General features: G+C 33.6%; 4 protein-coding genes across 8 annotated transcripts; 3 read left to right on the top strand and 1 right to left on the bottom strand.

The window, feature by feature from the left end:
- The first annotated feature begins 868 nt into the window (after nucleotides 1-868).
- Nucleotides 869-2675, top strand: LOC108207824 (F-box/FBD/LRR-repeat protein At1g13570-like). The gene is made up of 3 exons (XM_017378256.2): nucleotides 869-1651; nucleotides 1757-1912; nucleotides 2296-2675. The coding sequence occupies exons 1-3, from the start codon at nucleotides 959-961 to the stop codon at nucleotides 2602-2604; spliced, it is 1158 nt and encodes a 385-aa protein (XP_017233745.2). The 5' UTR covers nucleotides 869-958; the 3' UTR covers nucleotides 2605-2675.
- A 106-nt stretch (nucleotides 2676-2781) lies between these two features.
- LOC108206227 (ATP-dependent Clp protease proteolytic subunit 4, chloroplastic) lies at nucleotides 2782-5678 on the bottom strand. Its single transcript, XM_017376456.2, has 2 exons — nucleotides 5166-5678; nucleotides 2782-3492 (listed from the first exon to the last, which is right to left on the bottom strand). Exons 1-2 carry the CDS (start codon nucleotides 5567-5569, stop codon nucleotides 3009-3011), a joined length of 888 nt encoding a protein of 295 aa, XP_017231945.1. The 5' UTR covers nucleotides 5570-5678; the 3' UTR covers nucleotides 2782-3008.
- An 810-nt stretch (nucleotides 5679-6488) lies between these two features.
- On the top strand, nucleotides 6489-13426 carry LOC108209570 (uncharacterized). 5 transcript variants are annotated; one of them, XM_064088332.1, is made up of 7 exons: nucleotides 6489-6634; nucleotides 8102-8315; nucleotides 8522-8684; nucleotides 9088-9163; nucleotides 11642-11781; nucleotides 11985-12151; nucleotides 12541-13426. In XM_064088332.1, exons 2-5 carry the CDS (start codon nucleotides 8143-8145, stop codon nucleotides 11677-11679), a joined length of 450 nt encoding a protein of 149 aa, XP_063944402.1. In that variant the 5' UTR covers nucleotides 6489-6634; nucleotides 8102-8142; the 3' UTR covers nucleotides 11680-11781; nucleotides 11985-12151; nucleotides 12541-13426. The 5 variants fall into 5 exon arrangements, with proteins under 5 accessions (XP_063944402.1, XP_063944404.1, XP_063944406.1 ...); XM_064088334.1 differs by having other exon boundaries at nucleotides 11975-12151; XM_064088336.1 differs by having other exon boundaries at nucleotides 9272-11781.
- A 2057-nt stretch (nucleotides 13427-15483) lies between these two features.
- Nucleotides 15484-17219, top strand: LOC108207823 (probable pectate lyase 16). The gene is made up of 4 exons (XM_017378255.2): nucleotides 15484-16211; nucleotides 16332-16435; nucleotides 16534-16672; nucleotides 16831-17219. The coding sequence occupies exons 1-4, from the start codon at nucleotides 15507-15509 to the stop codon at nucleotides 17059-17061; spliced, it is 1179 nt and encodes a 392-aa protein (XP_017233744.1). The 5' UTR covers nucleotides 15484-15506; the 3' UTR covers nucleotides 17062-17219.
- Nucleotides 17220-21351: the final 4132 nt, after the last annotated feature.

Below are 21351 nucleotides of genomic sequence, written 5' to 3'. Positions count from 1 at the left end.
AATCTATCTCATTTGATTAGTTATGTACTACTAGTCAATTACGCAGGGAAACGATTTGTCCCCTCCACAATTGTGGATACGACAATACTGTGATAACGATCATCCTCATGAATATCCCTAGAGCCTTTTTTTTACGAGCTATGGAGTCTTCTTCTTCAGTAATCAAGTGTTTGTGTATGTTATGCAACTGTGTGCAGATCGAATCACAGTTGTATTTGAATCTAGCTATGTTTTTGTCTCTGAAAGACTGAAACCATTATGATTTAGATGTCTGTGAAAATGTCCATAACAGCACATATGAAGAGAAAATGCACGTTTAATATGTTTTTAGGTTGAAACAATTGTATATTACAATCTGGTACAAAAAGCACATCTTACAAAAAGAAATTGAAACTCATAAACCACGCGTTTTCCTTTTTCTTTTCAACAAAAATCTCGCATGTAAAACATGATATTTTTACATTAATTCCCAACACGGAAATTAATCTCATAATTAAAAATATTGACATGATCTCAGGATACCACTCTCTCAACCATCACATTATGACATTTTATGAAAAATAAACATAAATGTATTATTAATAATGTTCTTCGTGCAAAAAGGACCTTCGTTTTATTTGGACCGTGTATAAATAAAATTTTCCATAAAGAACTATTATCTCCTGTATCCCCATCTTATAGTATATATACCATTCTTCTTTCTTGAATGTTAAAATTCAGAATAATTAACTTTGAATGAGTCGCATTACTTAAGAAGATTTCCACCATCGGCCTCTGGTATTTCCTCTCTTTTTACTTTTTAATTTGGTGTATAAAGTTTATTTGTATTATAAAACTAAAAGCTTTGTTTGACAGATTGTATCTGCAAAGATTTTATAACTTAAGAGTAACATATTGTGATTGATTTTATTGAAATGATTTCTGAGTCTTAATCTATATGTTTTCCTAGGGATATAATATGGGTGAATGCTCAAGAAAAGACTTTATAAGTGATCTGCCTCACGGCATTCTGGATTGTATCCTAACTAAACTCCCAATAAGAGATGCTATAAGAACCTGCGTTTTGTCTACCAAGTGGAGGTACCAATGGGCTACCATGACACAGCTCGTCATTGATGAAAATTGTGTGCGTAAATCTCAGATTAAGAGAAAATTCTTTAACTTTATGCTGCGATGTCTTTTTATGCATAATGGTCCTATTTTAAAGTTCAGCGTATCTTTTAAATACTTGGATGAGTGTCCCGACATGGATCAATGCCTACGTTTCCTGTCGAGGAAAAACATAAAAGAGTTAGTTCTTGATAAAGTATCACCGGAACCAACGTTAGCTACACCTGCTGTGTTTTCTTGTCAGCAACTGATTAGCTTGACAATCAAATCATTTGGGATGAAACTTCCTCGAACATTTCAAGGATTTCCATGTTTGAAGTACCTTCACCTTGAATATAACATTCTTACTGGAGAGGTTGTTGAGAACCTTATTGCTGGTTGCCCTCTTCTTGAGAAGTTTGAATTTGTAAATTTTGAATGTGGAGAATTTACAGTCCGTGCCCCAAATCTGAAGCATCTTTTTCTGGATGTAAATTTTACACACATTTATCTTGAGCACGCTCCACTTCTGGCTGCTATAACCATAGAAATCGATACAGAGGTACAGATGTTAGTGTTAATCTATATTCTCTAATCTTCTCTTTGAGCTTATGAAGTATTTACTATTTCTCTTACGTTTTTCTATTCTGTCGTGCCTTCGGCTCAGTTTGCAGAGGGTAAACCCCTTATAACGGTTCCAGTTACATATCATTGTCTAAAGTTTATTCAACTAAATGGCGTACTCTTTCAAGAGAAAAATGAAGTGGTGTATGTTCACCACTTACTTTTGCAGACCCCTAATGTACAAGAACTTCGAATCTCAGTAAGTCGCATGTCCTTTAATCAACTGTAAACATAATCGGTTCTAGTGCTTTTTGTTTAGGATCCTGGTCCCGATGGACCTCTTATGTAATATACAGTTTGTGGATGTTGGATGAATATCCAGCAGTAATGAAGATTATAACATTTTTTTAACATGTTCAATGATTTTTTTGGGCTTGACATGTAAAATACTTATTTTTGTCGTCTATCTAAAAAAATCATTGAACACTAAATGGATTAAAGAAATGTATTAATAATGACTACGAGATATTTACCCAGCAGTTAGAAATTTGTATGTTGTATAAGAGGTCACAACATACATATGTCGGGAACAAGAACGCTTTTTGTTTATCATTCATTTATCCACCTCTATTTAATTGTCAGGCTGTAGCAATCGAAGACGCTTTCTTCGAAGAAGCTGATATGGACTTCTGGGAGAAAGAAATTGCTGCTGATTTCTTATTCAAGCACCTTAAAATAGTAAAGATGTCATGTGTGTCGAGCGAAAAAGACATGCAATTCATCAAATTTGTGTTGCGATGTTCTCCGGTTCTGGAGTTGATGAGTGTGTCATATTACATTGAAGACGGAACCAATATGAATATCGAAAATGCAGTGCTGCACTTTCCACGAGCTTCTCCAGGAGTGGATATAAAATTCTCGGTCATGCCTATCCCTCCAATTGTTTTTTAATCTGCTTATTTGGGCAGCTTTCAGATGTAATTGTACAAGAAATCTGTACCTTAAATTAATCAGCTATTGCAATCCACAATTGAGGTTCTTCAACCGCAATCAATTAAATTAACTAAAATATATCCATATATCAATTAAAAAAATAATTTAAAAGGTCGAAAAAATTTACAGTCAAAGTAGGGAAAATTTAACTTCATATCCATAATCATTATAATTACCTGAAAAACAATTATAGTCATCTTCAAGATATGGTTTAAAATGCTACAGGTACAACCATACATTTAAAGGTGCAAAGTGTGCAAAGTTCGCAATTCGCATAAAATTTACTGATATCTATTTTCAACCACCGCAACCAGCAAATTAAACCTAAGCTTTATAAGTAGAGGCACCTGCACTGATTTTCCTTAATATATCTCATCATCTGGAATTTCGGGAGTCAAAAATTTCTTTGGATCTTTACTCATGTCCTCATAGTTCAGTGTAGCTCTCACCCTATCTGGCACAGGCTCCAGTGGAATAATGCTATCTCTATCAATAACACCGTCAATGATACCATACTCAACTGCTTCCATTGGGGACATGTACCTATCTCTATCTATATCTTTCTGAACCTGTTCAAATGAGCGACCTGTGGCTTCTGATATGATTTGGGTGACATTATTCTTGTTGTGCATGATTTCATTGGCTTGGATTTCAACATCTATTGCTTGTCCGCTTGCACCTCCAAGTGGTTGGTGTATCATTATTCTTGCATTGGGCATTGCTAGTCGTTTGCCTTTGGTGCCACCAGCAAGGATTACGGAAGCTGTTGACGCTGAAATGCCGAGTGCAATTGTAGAAACATCAGCCCGCACTAGTTTAACGACATCATAGATAGCCATTGTAGCACTGAAAAATGTTGAAAATGACATCAATTAGTGAAAAATAAAGTTCTAAATAATTTTCAACAATTCATCGTCATCGAGCCAATGATATGAAGGAAATAAGACAAGGTGAGTGCCAGAAATTCAGTATCAGGCCTTCAAATAAGAGGATCAGAGATGAAGTAGGGCAGTAATAAATGCATACAATTGTTAAGTTGAACGAAAACCACAGTACTTTTGCTGCACTTCAGTTCAAGTAGTAGTTATTCAAACATTTTGGCTTACAGCCAAATACTAGAGATGGGCTAGTTTAACATACTTTGACTCGATGTTTAGTATTGGAAAATAGTACCTCTTACAGTCCCTAAATATTGTAATTACATAACGAAGTGGAGCCATTGGGTTCATGATTAGCTTGTATCATACCACACACATCTATCTGGATGTCCTTTGCTAGAATTATAAGTCAAACCCCTTATTATGCAGGGATCAGCACATAATGCATGAACTTCCTTCCATCACTTGAGAAAGTGTTAGACACTTTCTGTAACAAAACTGAACACTAATACAAATGTGGGGACAAAGATTTTAACTGTTGGAGGTTCATTATACTCATGGACCAGCTTATCGAAATATATTTCACTCGAAAAGGTTCTTTATGCAGAAGCGGATTCAAACAAATGATTAAAGGATAAAAATAGGAAATTACTGAGTCTGTTACTGCGGTGAAGAGGGTCTTAAAAACAAAATACTCGATTTGTAAGAGTTCATTTTTAGTTATCAGACAGTAATAACCCAATTAGAAGGACCAACTAATGATGACCAAAGCAGGAAAATGTAAACTCTGCTTTCTTTGTACATTGTACAAGTCGTGTTTGCAGTTGTACTAGTATTCAGTTTAATATCTTCAGCGCCGATAGTTCAAATCAATCATTACAGTTTCTCATTACGTACGCATAATTCAGAAACTTATTGCTCATATCTAATTCATTCATCAATCACCAAAACCATACGACAGTGGACATCCACAGCCTATAATTGCAAGCTCATTAGCTCATGCTCATCTTATCGATATAACATCCGTTTCTCATAGATCACCCAAGAAGTAGTGTTGGTCCCAACAAGTAGTATTAATCATATAAATACAAAGATAATGTTCATAATTTTACAAAGAGTGTCCTTGTCTATGGTTCAGCATTATAGCACATAGGGTGCCACCAAAAATCCTGCTTCTTGCTTCTAGGTCTCACGTCATGATAACGCGATATGAGAGACAACCATTCACATGTCATTATGCAACTAAATATAATACTTTGGCCTGCATTTCCAACTCTCTTGCATATCTCAAGTCATTATGTTCCCTACATAATCCCAATTCTGATAGCACCTTAAATGAATATAAGTATAAGGTCTTTTTGGTGTGTGCTCATGGGGACGCATTAACTACTTCTTACTTAGGCGACAGATTTTTATTGATGGAGATTTTTGTGCATACAGGGGTTTATGAGATGGTAGTTGATAAAAATACTCGGCCTATAGTTGTTAGCGTGTGTCATGGGCACGCACTAGACAAATCATAAGTATAAACACAGTTTAAGCCTTAATGTTACCTAACCAAGATTCTTACATCAACAAATATAATGTACAAGATATTAAAAGCACGACGGTTTCAATCTTGCCGGAGACAAATGTGTGTACCTGAGGGAACCACCAACAGAATTAACAAAAAGCCTGATATCTTTAGTGGGGTCCTGAGCATCCAGAAGAAGCAGCTGACTAATGATAGAATCAGCAACAAAGTCATCAATTTGAGCCCCCAAGAACACTATTCTCTCTCTCAGCAAAAGCCCCATTGCATCGGTATCGCCGCCCCTCGTCGCCTGAGACGGCGGCGCTGATGCCGTGAAGTGGAGAGCGGGCTTGGGTTGGATGAAGTCCAGGTGCAGAGCATTTTGGGCTTTAGAGCTGGTGGGTTTTGAGCCCAATTGGAGAGAGGATTTGATGGGCGAGAATGAGAGAGTGGAAGAAAGATGGGGTCTGGGTTTTAGGGAGGTGGGGAAGAGAGAGAGGGAGTGGGGTGTAGAGAGAGACAGTAGCTCCATCGGAGAGGGAGATGGGGAAGCGAGAAGAAATCAAAGAAAAACGTGTTGAGCAGAAATCACATAATTATTGTCTGTTCATATATCTTTAGTTTCTAAAAACGTTCACTTTCATTTTTGACACAAATTGTTAGGTCTTTTATTTCTTTGTCGATTTGAATTGTTATTCTTCTGAATTTTATTTAAAAAGTCATACCATTTCATCGAAATATTATATTTGATTGAATATGAATATCTATAATATTAAAAAACCAGTTAGCTCCTTGTCAGCTATTCCGTCCGTCCCGATTTATACGACCACCGTGTAAGTTTACACGTATTTCAATGTGTTCGTCTTTGTATATTATTTTTTTTATAATTTTTATTTTGTATAAAAGTTTAAAGTTTAAATTTTAATACAAAAAAATCACGAAAAAAAATATTATGTACAAATATCTCTTTTGCCTACTTAAAAAAACATGCAAAAATGATAAAATATATGAAATTGGACAAAGAGTGTATAAAAAAGTGAGGTTACATACTAATTTTGGACAAATTTGTGTCGTGTAATTTTATTGATTTATTAAAATATTAAATTTAATTAGGATTAAATATGTAAATTATATTTGATTAAAAATTAATAATTTAAATATTAACTTTTGAATTAATTAAATAATTATTAATTAATAAAGATTATATTAAATGATTATTAATTAATAAAGATTATACTTTCATTTTAATTTTTCGCAGATCGAAATACGAGATATTGAGCTACAACGGTAGAAGACTAGTAGCAATACCAAATTCTAGCGTTATTGCAGAAAAGAATAATATATGAATATAATCATCGAACTAAGGAGTTTCATTTATTTGATAAAACTGATAAGAAATATCGAACTTCAAAAAAAAAGCAAGTAAAATAAAAAAAAAAAGACGTTGGGCATAAACAGAGGGATTGCAGATTTGCTGGCAACCGCGTGAATTGACAGCTGTCATATGCAATCGATCGCAATACTACTATGCAGTGTGGCGTTCAAGGTCTCCCCCCTCTCTCTCTCCCTCCCCCTCAACAATACTCGCTACTTCAAGGTCTCTCTCTGTCTCTCTATCTCTCCCTCCCCCCCTCTCTCTCTCTCTCTCCCCCTCTCCCTCCCTCCCCCTCCCCCGCTCCCTCCCTCCCTCCCCATGTATGCACATATCTGAATTTCTTAATGCGTGCTATTTCATACATGTTTCTGTTTCCCCTAATCTGAATTTCTTAATGCGTGCTATTTCATACATGTTTCTGTTTCCCCTAAATTGAGCAATCAAAGTCGATAATCATATGTTTTCCTTTTCTTTGCTGATTAATTTCATCATGCATATGTGTTTTATCATTGTTTATTTTGATTGTGCACACAATCATAATTGTCTATCTTGTTGATTTTGATTGAAGTTCCCTGTCGATTGTGGTTTAAATTTGGGTCCACTTTAAATTTTAACTATCCGATATGTCGATCAAAATTTGATTATTTTTTTTCGTGATAATATGAAAAAAAAGAGTATTTCGGTACATGTTTTGTTCACTTGAGGGTTAGAGATATAGACAAATCAGAATTTAATCCTATGTTTGCTTTAACTTAAGCTATTATTCGGTGTCTTCATCTGTCTGCAGAAGACAGACGACATCAGAAGGTACGACAATAGTTAAAAGGGTGAAGATTGTGACGGTCGGGGGCACATAGAGGAGGAGGGTAGAAGGGTTGAGAGAGTGTCGCTTAAGTGAGGAGGAACAGGTCACAAAAACGGGACAAGGAGGACAAAACATAGTGACCTTAAACATACCCAAGACCTTCCATATGAGTACATTAGGCATCAGATTAGGACAATATGTCTCTTCTAGTGTTTGAAAGTCTCTGCATTTGGGGTTTGGGACTTTGGCATATGTCTAGGACATTATTGCTGTGTTCTTAGGATATTCAGTGGGTGTCTGTTGCTTACAGCATTGCAAAATTGAGATAAGCACAGACTCCAATTTTAAAACACAATTCGCAAAGTGTGTTTGCTTGCATGATTTTTTCTTTTTTTGCCAAAATGGAAATTATCTGTATAATTATCTCTATTTATATTTTATACTTATATAATTTTGAGAATGTTTTTTCTAATATTATGCAATAGAATATATAGTAATCGAAATAGTTTTAAACTTAAATAAATTAGAGCTAAATAGAGCATTCACAACAAATCATTGTATGTTTTCCTTTTTTGTTTTGATTAATTTCATTATGCATGTGTGTTCTGTCTTTGATTTTGATTGTGCACACAATTTAAGTTGTTTGATCTTGATTCAAGTTCTGTGTTGATTGTAGTTTATATTAGCCATCGCATTAAATTTTAACCTGTACTTGTTATTTTGGTTTAAGTTCTGTGTTAATTTTGGCTGTTTTGAATAAAATTGTGATAATAGGAAAAATAGTTTTTTGTAGAGGGTTAACAGTGTAAACAAATCACATTTAGGACTTTTAGTTTTAACTCAAGTTATTTGTCTAATTATTCGGTGTCTTCATCTGTCAGCAGAAGATAGACGAACTAGACAGTCTCAATACGAAACTGGTTAAATGGGTATCTTCATCTGTCCGTACAAGACAGACAAGACAGACAGTATCAGTATGAAACTGGTTGACCGAGATGACACAAGAATGGCCGATATACCGAATGATATCCTAAAACATATGTTGAAGTTGTTGGCTACTAATATTGGAGCATCCGACTTTGTCCGTGCAACTTCCAGGTATATTTACTTTGATGGTTTATGTTTTTGGTTAACGGATGATGATACATGACACAAAAATAAAGGAAAACATCTTAGTAAATTAGAGCGGCAGTTTGCTGGAGAATGTTGGGCCTCTAAAAGAATTAATGGTGTTTTTTCATGTGATAAGAGGTCTTACTATGTTTTTTCAAGTGATTAGAAGTATGACTTATAATATTTTGTAGCTGCAAGGAGTGGAAAGAGTTCGCTGAGGATACTGAGATATTGAAGACTGTGCAATTTGGTAGGACATACAGACTTAATGAATCATTCTGGAGTGAAAAAGGGTTTTTGGTAAAATGTGCTAATGCTGGTAACAAAAGTGCCATCGATATTTTAGTACGCAAGGTACTTTTCTTCTCTAGAATCATGTTTTATCTGAATACTTTTATTCAAGTCCTTGGTGTAAATTACATAAATCCGTGTTAAAGTATGTCATCTAATCTCGTCCGCAAAGCACTCACGACGTTCATATACTAATTTTCGATCGTTTGTTTTCATTCTTTCTTGGTATCATTTTGCACGGGCTCTGCAAATATGCACAAAAATTGCAAAGGAGGAAAGACTGACATTTTTATGATCCAAATGACGAAGAAATTTGCAATCATGTAACTATTGAAAGCATTAGCGATCTTCTTGATCGCAACCAGCTTATACGTCTCCATATTCATAATTTAAGTATTTTATCATTGTTAAAGGTGGACTTTATCATGAATGCAGATAATTTTGATCGTAAGTTTTAATTTTGCAGAGGAAGCTTGATACACTCAGACTGTTTATGCAAAGGATGAAGGCCAGACATTCTAGGCCTGACCTGCGCGCCACAGGTCGTTTTACCTTCTGTTTAGTTACCTCAGTTGATATTATATGTATCCTTACTTTCAGTAAGTGGTTGATCCAGAACCTCTAACTGATCATTTAACATGATCCTGCAGTCAAGAAATGAACTCAGGCACACTCATGATTTCTTCTTCCCCGGGATATAGTAGCATGCTTCTGGCTGCTAATTCAAGTTCCCTCCTGCTCTAAAATTAAAGAAACTTTCTTATGGATGCTTTTGATTTAGACCAGACTGGTTTTGTTGTTAAATGCTTTTATATTTTCCGTGATTTCAGTTGGCCTGCTGTTTAGCGTGTGGAGTGTTATCCTTTTCTTTTTGAAGTCTGTTGCATATATCGCACCACCCTCCTAGTTCCTGAGTAGTTATTGCCTTACTGGTTTTAACTCTGGAAACTATTTACATATAGATAGTTGTGTACAATGTTTAATAAGCAGCGTGCCTTTTGCTCCAACAATTAAACACTTTAACCATAACATGCATGGAATCAAGATGCATTTACCTGATCTTGATAAACATTATCTTGAACAGGAATTTAATATTGTCAATTTGTCTTTAATCACAAATGAAAAATGACCTAGAATTGACATTGACGGAATTTCACAGCTATATACTTTTTTAGGTCTTCTCGCGTAGATCGGCCTGCGCCCACAGGTGCATTCCATTATTTGTTTGGTTACTACTCTGAGAACATCTCCGATAGGGATTGCTAGTGCTCATGTGGCATGTCACTCTTGCTTATACGATGATTGTGCAATTTGGAATGTAGGTTAAACATTTAAGTATGAGTAGAAATTGCAGCATGCCCGAGATACAGATCAATTTGAGAGACCTGGAAACAAACTATATAATTTTAAAGCATTTAAGTTGTTTAATTTGTTTTGATTATGTTACTATGACACAGATATGAAGTGTCAAATATCCAAGTGCCGAACTAAAATAATCTGAAAATTGTGGAATTTGGACACGGGGACACAACATTATATGTTAATAAATAAGCATGGTATGTAATACATTTATAATAAACAAGCATGGTAAGAAGATATCTAAGCAAAAAGTAACAATCAAATTTAGATTAAACCCAATTCTGTCTATTTTTGCAAATTAGGAATCTTATCTACTTGATTTTTATTTTGCTTCTTGCTTAATGCTCATTTATCATGGTTTGCATTCTTTATTTAACTTATATGTAATTTTTTAGTTGGTCAAAGTGTCCACATTTCAGTCATAGAATCCAACATGGAATAAGTGAGTGAGTGTCAGATTCGGGTACGACTGTCTAAACAGAAGAGAGTCAGAGTAAGATAATTTGTTAGTGTTATGTGAGGTATTTCTATTACGTTTCGTTCTTTCCCATTATAACATAGTTGAAGAATTAGTATTTGAACCAACACTGAAAACCTGTTTAAGTATTTCTATAATTTTTTAGTGGAAACAAAAAAACAGAAGACATGTCAAACACGGACACACACACACACACATTTTTGGTTTTCAGTCAGAGTAAGATAATTTGTTAGTGTTATGTGAGGTATTTCTATTACGTTTCGTTCTTTCCCATTATAACATAGTTGAGGAATTAGTATTTGAACCAACACTGAAAACCTGTTTAAGTATTTCTATAATTTTTTAGTGGAAACAAAAAAACAGAAGACATGTCAAACACGGACACACACACACACACACATTTTTGGTTGTGTCTGGTTAGCGCAGTTTACAACATTAATTTCCTAAGCTCCGCTTTGGATTGGGACATTTTGGGTGTGTATGGTTTCGATTTTGTACCACATTATTTAGAACTCCTAGGAAATTTTGAAGCAATACTTTGTATCTTATTTGTTGTAAGTCTCAAGGTGGAATTTGATATAGCATTTTTTTGATATGGAAGACTTCTTATTCTTCTTTGGCAAAAGATCGCCAAAGGTTTGGGACTTGAGTGATGAAGATGCATTTTATTTTGAGAGTATGTTTTCAATTGTCATATTTGATTTTTAGGTAGGAAAGTAACCGTCAGCGCTGACTTAAGATTTTGGTAAGTATATATGATAAGGATCTATTACAAAGCCTAAATCCACAGGCCCGTTGTGCTAGGATTGATAGCCAGATTGCTTATTAATTAATCAAAAAATTTATTTTTGCTGAAATATTCGTTGATGTTTAATGGTCCTTGTTTAATTTATCATTCATCTTCGTCAACCATTCTCTTGTTCGAGTGAACTTTGCACTTAAGGCAAGGTGCGGAAACATCAAGTTGTTGCCGATAAGAAAATATTTGGTGAACAAGTTGGATATGTCATTTAAGAATCTTTACACTGCTTGAAATTCACAAATGGGTGTGTGCGTGTATAAACTGTGTCTTAACTTCCAAACTTGTGCTCTAATATAATAAAAAATTCATTAACAACAGACCTAAATTGCATTTTCTAAGGTGTATATGATTTTAAACTTCATTCAGTGGTTAATATTGCAGATGATAAATGCCAGCAACTATTATGCAAGATGAAATGAGATGACACAAGAATGACCGATATACCCGGTGATTTCCAAAAACATGTGTTGAAGTTGTTGGCTACCAGTAATGGAGCATCACTTTGTCCGTGCAACTTCCAGGTAGATTTACTTTAATGGTTTATGATGTTGGTTAACAGTTGATACATGACACAAAAATATAGGAAAAAATCTTAGTAAAATAGAGCAGCAGTTTGCTGGAAAATGCTGGGTCTCTAAAAGAATTAATGGTGTTTTTTCACGTGATAAGAAGTATTACTATGTTTTTTTACGTGATTAGAAGTATCACTTGAAGTTTTTTGTAGCTGCAAGGAGTGGAAAGAGTTCGCTGAGGATACTGAGATATTGAAGACTGTGCAATTTGGTAGGACATACATACAGACTTAATGAATCATTCTGGAGCGAAAAAGGGGTTTTGGTAAAATGTGCTAATGCTGGCAACAAAAGTGCCAATGTTATTTTAGTATGCGAGGTACATTTCTTCTCTAGAATCGTGTTTTCTCTGAATACTTTTATTCAAGTCCTTGGTGTAAATTACATAAATCCCTCTTAAAGGATGTCATCTAATTTCGTCCTCAAAGCAATCACGAGGTTCATATACTAATTCTTGGCATCATACTATTGCACCGGCTCTGCAAATATATGCACCTATTGCTTAGGAGGGAACCACTAACATTTTCATGATCCAAATGACAAAGAAGTTTCCAATCATGTAACTATTAAAAGCATTAGCGATCTTCTTGATCGCAACCAGCTAATACGTCTCCGTATTCATAATTTAAGTATTTTATCATTGTTTAAGGTGGACTTTATCATGAATTAATATGCAGATAATTTTGATCATAAGTTTTAATTTTGCAGAGGAAGCTTGATACACTCGGACTGTTTATGCAAAGGATGAAGGTTATTTTACCTTCTGTTTAATTTACCACAGTTGATATTATATGTATCCTCACTTTCAGTAAGTGTTAGATCTAGAACCTCTAGCTGATCATTTAACATGATCCTGCAGTCAAGAAATGAACTCAGGCACACTCATGATTTCTTCTTCCCCGGGATATAGTTGCATGCTTCGGCTGCCAACTCAAGTTCCCACCTGCTCTAAAATTAAAAATACTTTCTTATGAGATTGTGTAGTGTTAAGAAAGAAAATAGGAAGTTTTGAGAGTCGACTTCCAAAGTTAGGTTTCAGCCATCACTTCTACGCTCTTCAACCTTCACCCCCTTCATTGATTAAGCCTCTTTGCTCTTCCATCCTCCCTCCTATTAGTTTTTTTTAATAAAATCAAGATCTTATCCTTTTTGGTTGAGTTCTTGTTTAGTACCTTGGTATCAAGGTTGTCAGTCGTGTTCATTTTTTTTTGGAGATGTTGGTGTTTTGTGTTTTGATGTTTTTATGTGCTTTGTTATGGATTTTGATAATTTTTTTAAGGGTTTATATTGTATTTTGGGTGATCGTAAGGCTCGCATCAAATATGGCACGGTGGTGAATACCGTAAGAGCTCACCTTTCACGACAAAAAATTATTAATATTTTGGGGCAGTTGTTGCTCTAATATCAGTTTATTATGTAACTTATAGATTCCTATTGAGTTATAAATGATACTTATGTGAAGGTCAATTGCGATGCTGCTATGTTCACAGCCGAAGTTTGGATTACTCGATATGATTGTAATACTTTTTAGATTAAAGAATGTAAATATTTTATGTGTTGAACGATCAGAAAACAAAACGTCTTATTTGTTTAACTCGTTTTTTGTTTCACAATCAGGTTGTAATTTCGTAAAAGAAAAAATAAAGTGTTGTGCTTTTCTTTTTGAAGTCTTATTGGTTTCAGCTGTAATCTGTCTACAGTTAATAAGATACTTGTGTACTGTTTAATAAGCAGCGTGCCTTCTGCTCCAACAATTGAACACTTTAAGCATAGCATGGTATTAAGGAGCATTTACCTGATCTTGATCAGGAATTTAATATTGTCAATTTGTCTTTAATCACAAATGAAAAATGATCTAGAATTGACATCGACGAAATGTCTCGCAGCCAGAGCTATATACCCACTTTTTTAGATCTAGTCGCGTAGATTGTCCGCACCTGCGCCCACATTTCGTTAATTGTTTGATTACTACTACTGTGTTGTTTATGGTTTAGGAGAATAGAATGGAATGAAACGAAGGTAATAGAAGTATGGAGGGAAGTTTTGGAAAAAGTTGAGTAAATACATAAGTATTATAATGAGATTTGAAAAAAAATTATGATGAGAAAGGAATGAGAAAAAATGAATTTATCAACAATTACTCGTAATATAGTCCAAATTTTAGTTCATTTCTTCCAAATTCATTCGTTCGGTGATCGTCCAATTTTGAATGTAGGTTAAACTTCTAAGTATGAGTAAAAATTGCAGTACGCCCGATATACAGATCAATTTAGGTTCCAATTTAGATAATAGAAAGCTAAGAACAAATCGACAACCGAATAATGTACAACAAGATTGTGTTTAAAGTATGAACTCCATGCAAACTTTTTGACTTTTGGTGTTTTGTAATCCAGAAATATCGGTAACGGGTGCTCTGTATATTACATTTTCATACCTATAGACTGTAGTGTGTCGTTTAGCAGATACCGGGGTACTTGAAAAAGGCTGGTTTGATAATGTAAATCGTAGAGGATAATATTGTTTTATAACTTTCTTTACTGCATGCTTCACATTTAACCTTACAGATTACATTTAAGTAACTTTCCGCGTCACACGTGTATATTTCTCGTACTGAAAACAGTGTCGAAATGATTTTACTGGTAAGGGTGACGCCTTAAGCTTACGTACACGGTATACATGTGAATGCATTTCTTCAAGTTTTATCTCTTAGATACAAGATTTCCGTATCTGATGTAAAAAGATAGCACTCTCTCGGTTTTGAAACATAAATGGTTTTGATATATAAATTTGTTTGACGTTTTTTACATATTTTTAAGTCATTTGACTGAATACTAAAAATTATTATTCTTGAAATTTGCTTTTTTTTAAATAAAAATATATGATTGATATTATTATTCAAAACAAAAGTTCATAAACAATAATTTTAAGCATGCGGTCAAAAAATTTAAAAATCAAACGACCTATATTTCAAAACATTAGATTTAAGATTACTGTATACATTGCTTTTAAGAGTTCATGCTCTATTCTAAATATTTCTGAGTTATTTGTATTTTTAATTTTTAAAAATATGTTACCAATTTATCAATTATATTTTAATTTAATTAAAAATTTCTGATTTATCATAAAAATCTTGATAAATCCTGAATGAGCAGACCAATTAATTAATCCTGATTCTCAATTTGTACAATTTCATGTGCTAACATTGAAATGAGATTTCAACTCGCTTAACAAAAATTTAAAAAAAATCTAATATATTTTCATACTGAAATTCATTCGTATTTATGTTAATCAGCTCAGAAACCTGTGAACTATAGATATCTTAATTCTAACAATATAAGTCACGACTAACTATTTTCATTCGAAAAAATGTTATAAGAAAGAGATAAGATCAGAACTGCTAATAAACGGACTCTTTTTTGGTGTGTACCGATGTTAATTGATAGCACGAAGGTGTCCATGACATGCATGTATTTTCGAAATCAGTCTCGTGCAAACACGTTAGTTCGCATCAACTCCCGAACTCACACCAACTTTCAAACTCAGATCCCTTATACAATTCAACATGGTAACCACGATTATTTGCATCATTTATTTTAATAGTTAATCAAACAGAGAAAACCATTTTACTATAAATCCACCATAATTTATCTTTCGAATTCAACTAATTCCAAACCATGGCATTAGCTCATCCAACTCCCCTCCTTTTCCTCTCATGTCTTCTAACTTGTGTTCTTTCTACCATGCAAGCAAAAAACCCAGTAAATTACAAACCCGAAGTTCCCGAATTTAATATGATGAACGTTATAGATTCTTGCTGGAGATCAAACCCGAACTGGGCATCGAATCGTGAAGCATTGGCTGATTGCGCCGTGGGCTTCGGAAAATCTGCATTAGGAGGCAAGAACGGGAAATTATACGTGGTCGTTGATTCATCTGATGATGCTGTTGACCCGAAACCCGGTACACTACGATACGGAGTGATCCAGCCCGACCCGCTCTGGATCATTTTTGAGAATGACATGGTGATCAAACTCGAAAATGAACTTATTGTGAACAGCTACAAGACTATTGATGGGAGGGGTGCGAGAGTTGAGATCGCGGGCGGTCCTTGCATTACTTTGGACGGTGTGAATAATGTGATTATTCACGGGATTAGTATTCATGATTGTAAGCCGGGGAAGCCCGGGCTGGTTCGAAGCACGACGGAGCATCTGGGACATAGGCTGGGGTGTGATGGAGATGGGATTAGCATCTTCGCGTCAGCGAATGTTTGGGTTGATCATTGCTCGTTGGCTCGGTGTAGCGATGGCCTTATTGATGTCACTCATGGGTCTAGTTATGTTACTTTGTCGAATAACTACTTGACTGAGCATGACAAAGTAAGCACAGTATTATGATTATCACTCTAGCTAGCTAACACTTCACTAATCTCAAATTAATTAGTTGCATGCATCGTAGGAATGTGATTAGCAGCTGATTATAGGCTTAATTAATTTCAGGTGATGCTGCTTGGGCACAGAGATGACTTCACAGCAGATAAAGACATGAAAGTCACTGTTGCGTTTAACCGTTTTGGCCCTGATCTGGTTCAAAGAATGCCACGGTGAGAACAGTTTAACAAATGGCTATCTATATATTAATCACCAAATATATTTAATAAGAATTATTAAATATTAATAACATATATATGGTTGTGTGCAGGGTGAGAAATGGCTACGCTCATGTTGCGAACAATCGGTACGACCAATGGATAATGTACGCGATAGGAGGGAGTGCTAATCCAACTATTTTAAGTGAAGGCAACTACTTTTTAGCTCCAAGCGATCCTACCAACAAAGAGGTACTAATTACTATGTATAATATGTGCTTCTAACACTTACTACACGTCTTTAGTCCTGTTTATTTCGGAATTCTGTTTCCGTCACTGTCACTAGGTTCAAATCTCTAATCCAAAATCATGATACGTATATTTACGCTCGTTTACTTTATATATTACAGGTTACGAAGAGAGAGACCCAAGAGGGTCCGGATTACTGGAAGAACTGGAAATGGAGATCGTCTAAGGATGTGTTCATGAATGGTGCCTATTTTAGTCCATCAGGATGGGGAAGCTGTGCACCAGCTTATAGCAGACCCCAGTCATTTACTGTAGCTCCAGGAACTATGGTTCCTCTTTTAACTGCTGATGCTGGCGTTCTAGATTGCTCCACTAGTAAAGCCTGCAAATAGTTAATCACGAATCTAATACCTAAACTTGCCCTAAATTTTCGGTTCAATGTATCCATGTATTTTAGCCTACTTTCCCCTGAGGTTTTTTTTGTTGTTGTAATATATGTTTTAGATTGTTGCCGAAGACTAAACTGATCAGAGTATCAGACAAAGATGTATTTTTGATCAGAGTATCGGACAAAGATGTATTTTTGCTTTGCTTTTGTTGTATAATTAGTGGGGTGATTAGTGATCAACTATATATAGAAGTAACACTAACACATTATAAAACTTGCCTTGCAAATAGCCAATAATAGCACGAAAATAATCATATGCATTTAGGCTATGTTTAGTATTCGTGTTGTAAAATACCAGCAACATTTTTTTTTTTTTTGAAAAAATGTAAAAAACTGTTTGCACGTGTTCATATTTTTGGAAATTTTTTTACGGAAAAGTGTTACAGATTTCATTACCATGTCTCATTTAAATCATTATTTTTCTAATATTATAATTCAAAATATGTATATATCAAAAATTATCAAACCCTTATTTGACTTCTATCACAACACATTTTTTTGACAACGCTTTTTTTTAATGGTACAACAATTTTTAACTGACACTCTAAACAAATAAGTTGAATAAGAAATTTATGAATTTCAAGTTATTGGTAGCTAGGTGTGGTAATTCTACCTCGTGTTTCAGTTTTTTCTATAATTCTTGTACTTGCGGTAAAAACAAGGTTACAAAAATCAAAAATCAATTCTCTACTCAGTTAAATCCTAAACATTCGATAAGTATTTCAATCGCAAGTTTCTTGTGTTGTTGAGCTGGAGATGATTAAGCAGGTAGAGAGATTTCTGTCGATCCATAGATTATTCCGCCTTCAATCCATAAGCCCATCACTTATGTTTAGTAAAAATCTTGTATATCCATCCACCCAGAATCTAGACGGCCCAGCACCCGACATTACTACCTTCTGTCTTGTTGGGCTTAGAGCATCTCCAATAGCTTTTTTATAGTGTTTTTAAATTGAAATTTGAAGAAGATGGTAGTTTTTCTTGCTCCAATATGCTCTTAGTCACTCTTAAATTTTTTAAATTTATCTTCTCTCTCCTCAAATCTAAGAGCTACTAGTCACTCTTAACTAATATTTTATAATAAATGTGTAAGCAAACATTTTCTCTCCATCCATTTTCTTTTGTGCTTTTACGCACATGACTTGCTTTTAATAATATAAAACAAAATGAGGAGTGAATATAAAAAGTGTTATTGGAGTTGAACCCATATTAAATCATTAAGAGCTAATATTTTATATTATATTTAGGAGTGAGTTAAGATACTACTATTTGACATGTTCTTAGTATTACATCAAATCGTCATCTAGTCGACATATAGCAGAATTTGATGTGACATGCCTGACTGATTAAACTAATTCATACACGGGACATGCGGGGGCATTTCCAACTCAGGGAGTTCAAGTTGCAAAACTAACAGAAAACTAATACATTTTCAATTTTATTATATTACCCTTTTTTATCAAAATTTATATTATATATATTGTATTTGAAATTTAATTAAATATACTAACAAATTGAATATAATTTTTAAAAAAATTTAGCTTTTGCATATATTAATATTTTGTAAATGATTAGTAGAATTCATATATATATATTTTTAACATGAAATTATAAGTACATATTAATATTAATATATGTTATTGAAATTAGTTTTTTTTAACTAATTATAAATAATTTTTTTATTTCTTCAGTTTTTTAAAATAATTATTTAAAAAGATAATGGCAAAATGTTTGTATTAAAATATACAATATTTTTTAGTTTTTGAACTGTTTAACGATGGAAGTATGAGATATCCACGTGTTGCAGTTACAAAACAAAAGAAAGTATTTTGATGCCATATTTTTTCTTCTTTTTTGAATAATATAATTTAGGATCGATCAAATAAATATGACAAAAAATACAACCAAAATATCTACAAATTATCCCTATATTTATATTACACTAAAGTTTCGATTGATATTGAAATATTAATAAAATTTTGTAATTTCAAATTCCGGTCAAAAAATCATTAATTCTAACTCCTAATTTCGTCATTGTTTCCTAGTTATATTTAATTAGAATTATAGGGGCCGTTTGGTTGAACCTAAAATAAGTGCTTCTTTATTAAAGTAAAAAAGTGAAGTAGAAGTTAGAAACAAGTTAAGATTTATAAGTGATTAAAATGTTTGGAAAAGAAGTAGAAATTCTGAAAGAAAAGCTAACATTTGTAATTTCTAAAAAATACTTCTGCTTTATTATCCAAACAAGTCAAGAAGAGCAGAAGCCAACTCCTTTGGAAAAGAAGCGCTTCTACACCATTACCAAACAGGCACATAGTCTAAGAGGTGTTAAAGCAATTAAGAAGTGTGTTTACATATTATGTGGAACAAATAACTTTGGCTCACAGCATGAAAAGAAATTAAAAGCGTTCTAGGCTTCTAGCATATTGAGAAATTGATTAAAGACAGACCGATGGGCGACAGGCCGGGTGCATTGGATTGCTCCGTCAATGTTGTTTCAATATTCGTAGGCCGTAAAGATGGATTTATTGGTCTTAAAATAGGTGTTGAAAATTGATTTTTGCTGTTAGCTTAAAAAAGGTGTTTAAAATTGGGAGAAACTAGTTTGAATAACCTAGAATTGTAAATTTCAAAAGCGTTAAGTTTTTTTGACTAAAGAAAACAAACATTCCAAAGGTTTGCCTTACCAATTAGCTAGCCAAACTATTCGCGAAATTTGCATGATTCATGTGAAGATGCACGAGTGAACGGTCATAAGAGTGTCTATATTTTTTTATATATGCAAAATTATTTTCCCGAAAGCATTTCTTTCATGTCTAAATTTCCACATTTTTTTATTTAAGTAAGCTATATATTGCTGGATATTTGTTATGAAGTGCATGACACTTGCATGTAAAATCTACGATGTTTAGGTCTTTCATGGGCGCTGGTCCATGAACCTAATTTTCAAGGGTATAATTAATGTCAACTCTCTGTCTTTAAACTTCAACTTGTACAAGTTGAATTGATCGATTGGTTCATTTCGATTGAGAAAATTACCCGCCGTTTATGAGACGACGTTCGCATCTGTCATTTTCAGCACGCCACTTAATAATACCTAAGCTACACTCCAACTCAATAATCTGGAGTAGAAATAATAATAATAATAATTTATTTTTATGAGGGGAAAGCAAATTGAAAAGAGGACAAAATAGGAGTGTAAAATAACGGCAGAATAAAAACAAATGGGGCCATTAACAAAGACAAAATGCAAGGATAGTCGTTCGATCTTTGACATAAACGCAACATATTCATTACAACAAACTGCATGACTAAACAACGCTAATTGTCCTTTTTTGAACCCCGAAAACGCACTATGGAGTGTATGTAGTACGTACACATTCTTAACATGTTTGAGATTAAATATATATAAACAATAGTACAATGTTTTTATTCACGTGGAATAACTAATACTCCCCCGTCCAGAGCCGTGCCTGAGGGTGTTCCAAGTGTTCAACGGAACAGGGTCCAAAATTTTGAAGGGCCTATTTTTTAGTGCCTTATACACATAATATATAGTCTTGGAAAAAAAGTAATTATAATTTCATTCAAAAAAGAAAAATGCAGATAGAATAAAGTTTAAAAAATAATACACGCTAACTAATTATCAATTATAATTATAAGTAAACTTAAAACATGTTATATTGATTTTAAAGATTAAAATTAATCATAATAATTTAATATAAACTACTAGTCTTACTTATTTCATTAAAATATAATATAACCGTGAACACTAGGGTTTTGTAGACAACTTCTACATTTTATCATTTTTTTAGTAATTCAATTCTTAGGTGATTAATTTATTTTATTTTATAACTACATGCAATGTTTACATATTAAATAAAAAATATTAACTTATAAAATTACATTGATTAAATTATATATTTATATAAAATTTAAATAGGTTTACATATAAATTGGGTTTATGTCATTGTTTTTTTGTTTATAATGATTACATCTTATTAATTATGTACTTGTAATTTATCTGTTGATTTTCGATATATTTAAATTATATTATAAAAGAAGATATTTAGTTAATTTTTGTATCTTATTTACTTTATTATTTTATTTTATTTTAATTATAGGGCACTCGTCTAAAATTTTGTACAGGGCACATAAAATCTCAGGCACGGCTCTGCCTCCGTCCCAATGAATTGCATACAGTTTCTTTTTTGGGACGTCCCATCAATTGTAT

Source organism: Daucus carota, chromosome 2, assembly GCF_001625215.2.
Source record: "Daucus carota subsp. sativus chromosome 2, DH1 v3.0, whole genome shotgun sequence".
In the NCBI taxonomy this organism is placed as follows: Eukaryota; Viridiplantae; Streptophyta; class Magnoliopsida; order Apiales; family Apiaceae; genus Daucus; species Daucus carota.
This window is presented reverse-complemented; position numbering and strand designations above follow the sequence as displayed.